We start from the raw sequence: 4,262 nt of genomic DNA, 5'->3' as shown, positions 1-4,262 counted from the left end.
ACGTTTCCTGAATAAAGATTCCCATATGCTGCATAAGTGTCTCAATCTTCAACATGTCGGTTTTTCAAACCATTCATCACACACTTTGTAAATGGTCCAAGTCGGACCGAAACGTCGTCGTAAGCTTCTCTCTTATGTGCGGGTTATTTGTGCATCGTTCCAGTCACGGTATTGTGCCTTTTTTTGTTATGTCTGATTAGAAGAACATGCAGCCAAGACAACAGTAGAATAAATGAGACACTTGTACAATATTTGGGTATCTTTATTGTGGAAACGTTTCGCCAACTAGTGGCTTCTTCAGTCTAACACAGAGAAGAACTGTTAAAGATGAGGAGTTTGAGATCTTAAGATCTTGATGCAGGATATTCTTCAAAGTTTGCTTAACCTATAAACATGATCTCTTTTACTAGTGGATATGCTGTGTTTTTATCAAGATTGATGGACTGAACACATCGTCTCCAGGCTGAGTAACTGACTACCTCAAACTCCTCCTCATCTTCCACCGTTCTTCTTGGTATCGGACTAAGGAAGTCACTGACTGGTAAAACGTTTCCTTAATAAAGATACCCGAATGTTGCATAAGTGTCTCATTTATCAACTCGACGGTTTTCTAAACTATACAACAGTGCATGAATGTTTAAAATAAAACGATTATACTTCCTGGTCTCATGTCAAAAAGGATAAAGACGCAAATACAGTATAATGTGATCCTTTATTGACAACAATAAAAGATCGCATTATATTGCGTTTGTGTATTCCCGAGTGTCGGTATTTTATGCCATTTCTCTTCCTCATATCAAGAACTTTAAGCAGCAGACGTCTGTAAATCGCTGGAAAAGCCTCATTTAAATAATGCTGTTCGATTTTGGTCTGCTTGTTGCAGAGTGGACATGAATGAGCCAGAAAACTCACAAAGGATGCCAGAGTTGATCCCCATTTAAGAAAAGCTTCTTACGAAGATAAGTTAAGCTGACTTAGCAATAAGGAGGAGAATTAAGCGTGGGTATGATTGAAGTATATAATTAAAAAAAACGGAATGCAAAAGACATAAAGTTCTAGAAATATCTAACCAATGCTTGACTCAGCAACGAATTCAAGTTGAATAAGTTTCCGTAAATAAAAAATACCTTCAGAACCAGAAAATTTCATTAGGGAACATTTCGCTCCCATAAGCAATGTTCGAGTGTTACATGTCATTACCTACCTATCGTCGGTAAACATATTCCAGAATCAGTAGGCAAACTTGGCAAGTAACTTCACTGAAATAAGCACTTTGGGTACTTTCAGAAACTGGTCTTGGCGAATGTACAAACTATAGGCACAAAGGATGCAATGCAATTGACCCAGTAAACTGTCACAGTTAGAAATGGCGGAATCAAAATGGAACAAATAACAATGTCACGTAAAAATCGTAGCACCAGTGAAGAGTATATTGTTTGCATATGGTTAGGTTAGATTAAGTTGTGTTAAATTAGATATATATATGTTGGCTAAGTTAGACAGTGTTTAATTAATTACGTTAGGCATACGTGTGCGTTTAATTCTCTCAGTTCACCTGTGACATTTTTAATGTGCCCTTTTACCTGTACCATTATCACTTAAGACGAATGAGAGCAGATGTGCTACCATGTCACTGCTAAGGAACTTTGCGACCCACCCTAAACTGTTTTAAGATACGGGGAGGATTGACTTGTTTCTCTATCAAATGTTGTTATAAATTATTTTAAGTATGTTTAAGTCTTTTTTGTGATAAGTCGCACTAGTGATTTACCTGGAGAGGGTTTCGGGGGTCAACGCCCCCGCGGCCCGGTCTGAGACCAGGCCTCATGGTGGATCAGGGTCTGATCAACCAGGCTTGTCTGAATTGATCTGAACAGCTTGTATTCATTTTTAAAACTATCCTATCATAAAAAAAAAACGTTCAGCTGCAGCTTGCAGTTTACTAGTTTATGTATTAACATCTCTTCTTATGCAGCTTTCGATCTGATACACAAATAACCCGCACATAGAAGAGAAGAGATTCCGACGACGTTTTGGTCCGACTTGGACCATTTACAAAGTCACACAGTGTGACTTTGTAAATGGTCAAAGTCGGACCGAAACGTCGTCGTAAGCTCCTCTCTTCTATGTGCGGGTTATTTGTGTATCGTTCCAGTCACGGTATTGTGTCTTTTTTTTGTTATTCGATCTGATTTTTACTCCATTGGTGTCATTTAAATTATAAACTCAGCAAAGTACGTAGAGGGTAATCAAAAGATATTAAGTATTACAAAAAAGTCTTTATTAAAACGCAATACAAAGCACACACATATTTTTATATTTTGTAAACAGTGTATATCAGGACACGCCCATACACCATAACATTTGGCATTCACTGAGTTCAAGAAAATAATAATTATTACATTAGAAGAACCCAGTTTTAACATATCACTTAAACCTAGTGACATATCACAGCTTTATAATTGACGTTGGAGTGTAAGGCACTTGATCCCTTATAAAAACTAATTTCTTGTTGCCAAAGGCATCCTAGAATGCAAGCTTCTCTTGAGAGTTACGGATAGCTGCACTAGTTAGATAATTTGCTTAATTTACAAGTAATAACAATGGAATGTATATAATAAGAGAAAGCAAAAAGCAATAGATGAAGAACTTGGGTGACAGAGAAGGAATGGGAGAATTCACTTCACAGTATCAAAAGGTGGAAGTTAAAATATAAGAAAGACTAAAAAACAATCAGCTTCCATGGGGTATGAAGCCCCATGAGAACTATAGCACATTAGTAACTTAATAGTTTACATGACTGGACTATTCGATGAGAATGTTACTGTTATTTTTGAGCAATGGATTACGTCCGGCAGGGTTCTGAGGGTGTCTGTTCATCATTTCCTGGTTGACAAGAAGTTGATGCAGATATTCAGGGTTCATTAGTGGATCTTGGGGTAAATTCGGGTGCCGGTTCCTCAGAGTATCCGTCTGGTTGTTTGGCGGCATCTTATCCTTGCCATCTGGGATTTTTCCGGGTGGGGCTTGCTGAATCTGCTTGGTGAACAGAGCAGGATCCGACAGCCGTGTCATCAGCTCGTAGAACCTGGCATGGCTCAGGTGTCCCCTCACGCGGTACAGGAGATAAATGTCACCGATCTTGCAGTTCTTTGCCACTGCATGCACGACCCCTCGGACTTTACTGCTGACGTGGACAGGCTTCGCAGTGCGGAGAAGGTAAACTTGCACGCAGGGGAGCCACATTAACCCAAGGAAGACAATGTAGCAACAGGTGACGAAGGTCAGCACGATCATCCACAACCACACGATCAGAAACACCTTCTCGTACAGCTCCATTATTGTTAGGTGACAACCAAACTTTTCTATACGTTTGTTTACGAGTTGATTTTCATTAGAAAGCTCGCAAGAGGCAAATGGAGGGAATGTTTGTGACATGTAATCTGTGAACTTCTGAGGATCTCTGTTAAATGGATAAGACTTAAATCCGTACTGAATAAATCGTCCCTGGAGTATGAAATTCAAGAACAGCATACCAAAAATATCAATAATTAATGCTAGGACATTGACAGTAAGATATTTCCAGTAGAGTCCATCGTGGGTCTTGATATTAAAAGTGATGTATCTAGCGGCTCTCTCCACCAGGTCTTTCTCTATGTGGTCATATGCGTGAGCGTTGGCGGCAAGGTCTTCCAAAAGTTTCTTGCATCTTGCGTTGTCGAAGTTCTTGGAGACTTTACGTGGGATGTAATACACTCCAGCTAGGACGAGGAGTGACCAAGATATCCAGCGGTAGAAGAGTAAGTATCTCTTGGAACCATTATCTTCGATGTAAGGGTATGAGAGACAAATATTGATGTAGTCGAGGCGGACCTGAGTCTCAGCGTTGAAGTGCGACACGCACGTGATGACATCACGGTAATACCTGGTGAATGAATAAAATTTATAGCGAAGATGAAGTAAGCTTTAAACATATAGGCCTTTCACGATGCTTTTTTTTTAAGAAATGAGTGATTCACATTGAAATTCAACAAGCTTTTATTCAACTGATTATAATATTTTATGCCTTACGAATAATCCCACTAAATACATTATTTGAGATTAACAAAAGAAATATATGCTTATAAAACAAAATTAATATAGCAGTGCTTGAAGCATATGATTCATTATATTAATTTCTAAGTCCAGGCCTATAATGCACTTCAGAAACGCATGACACACTAGACGTGGCAATTTCAGCACCTAACAACTGTTAAAAAATA

General features: G+C 38.8%; 1 protein-coding gene across 2 annotated transcripts in view; it reads right to left on the bottom strand.

The window, feature by feature from the left end:
* Nucleotides 1-2,264: 2,264 nt before the first annotated feature.
* LOC128700706 (innexin inx2) overlaps nt 2,265-4,262 on the bottom strand; it is an 18,385-nt gene continuing 16,387 nt past the window's right edge. For both annotated transcript variants that reach the window (XM_053794041.2, XM_053794050.2), the window contains one exon: nt 2,265-3,925. In XM_053794041.2, coding sequence (XP_053650016.1) covers nt 2,806-3,925 — 1,120 coding nt within the window. In that variant the 3' untranslated portion in view covers nt 2,265-2,805. The remainder of the gene's footprint in view (nt 3,926-4,262) is intronic.

The sequence above is a fragment of the Cherax quadricarinatus genome, chromosome 20, assembly GCF_038502225.1.
Source record: "Cherax quadricarinatus isolate ZL_2023a chromosome 20, ASM3850222v1, whole genome shotgun sequence".
Lineage (NCBI taxonomy): Eukaryota > Metazoa > Arthropoda > Malacostraca > Decapoda > Parastacidae > Cherax > Cherax quadricarinatus.
The sequence above is the reverse complement of the archived record's forward strand: the minus strand, read 5'-3'. Positions and strand labels throughout refer to the sequence as shown.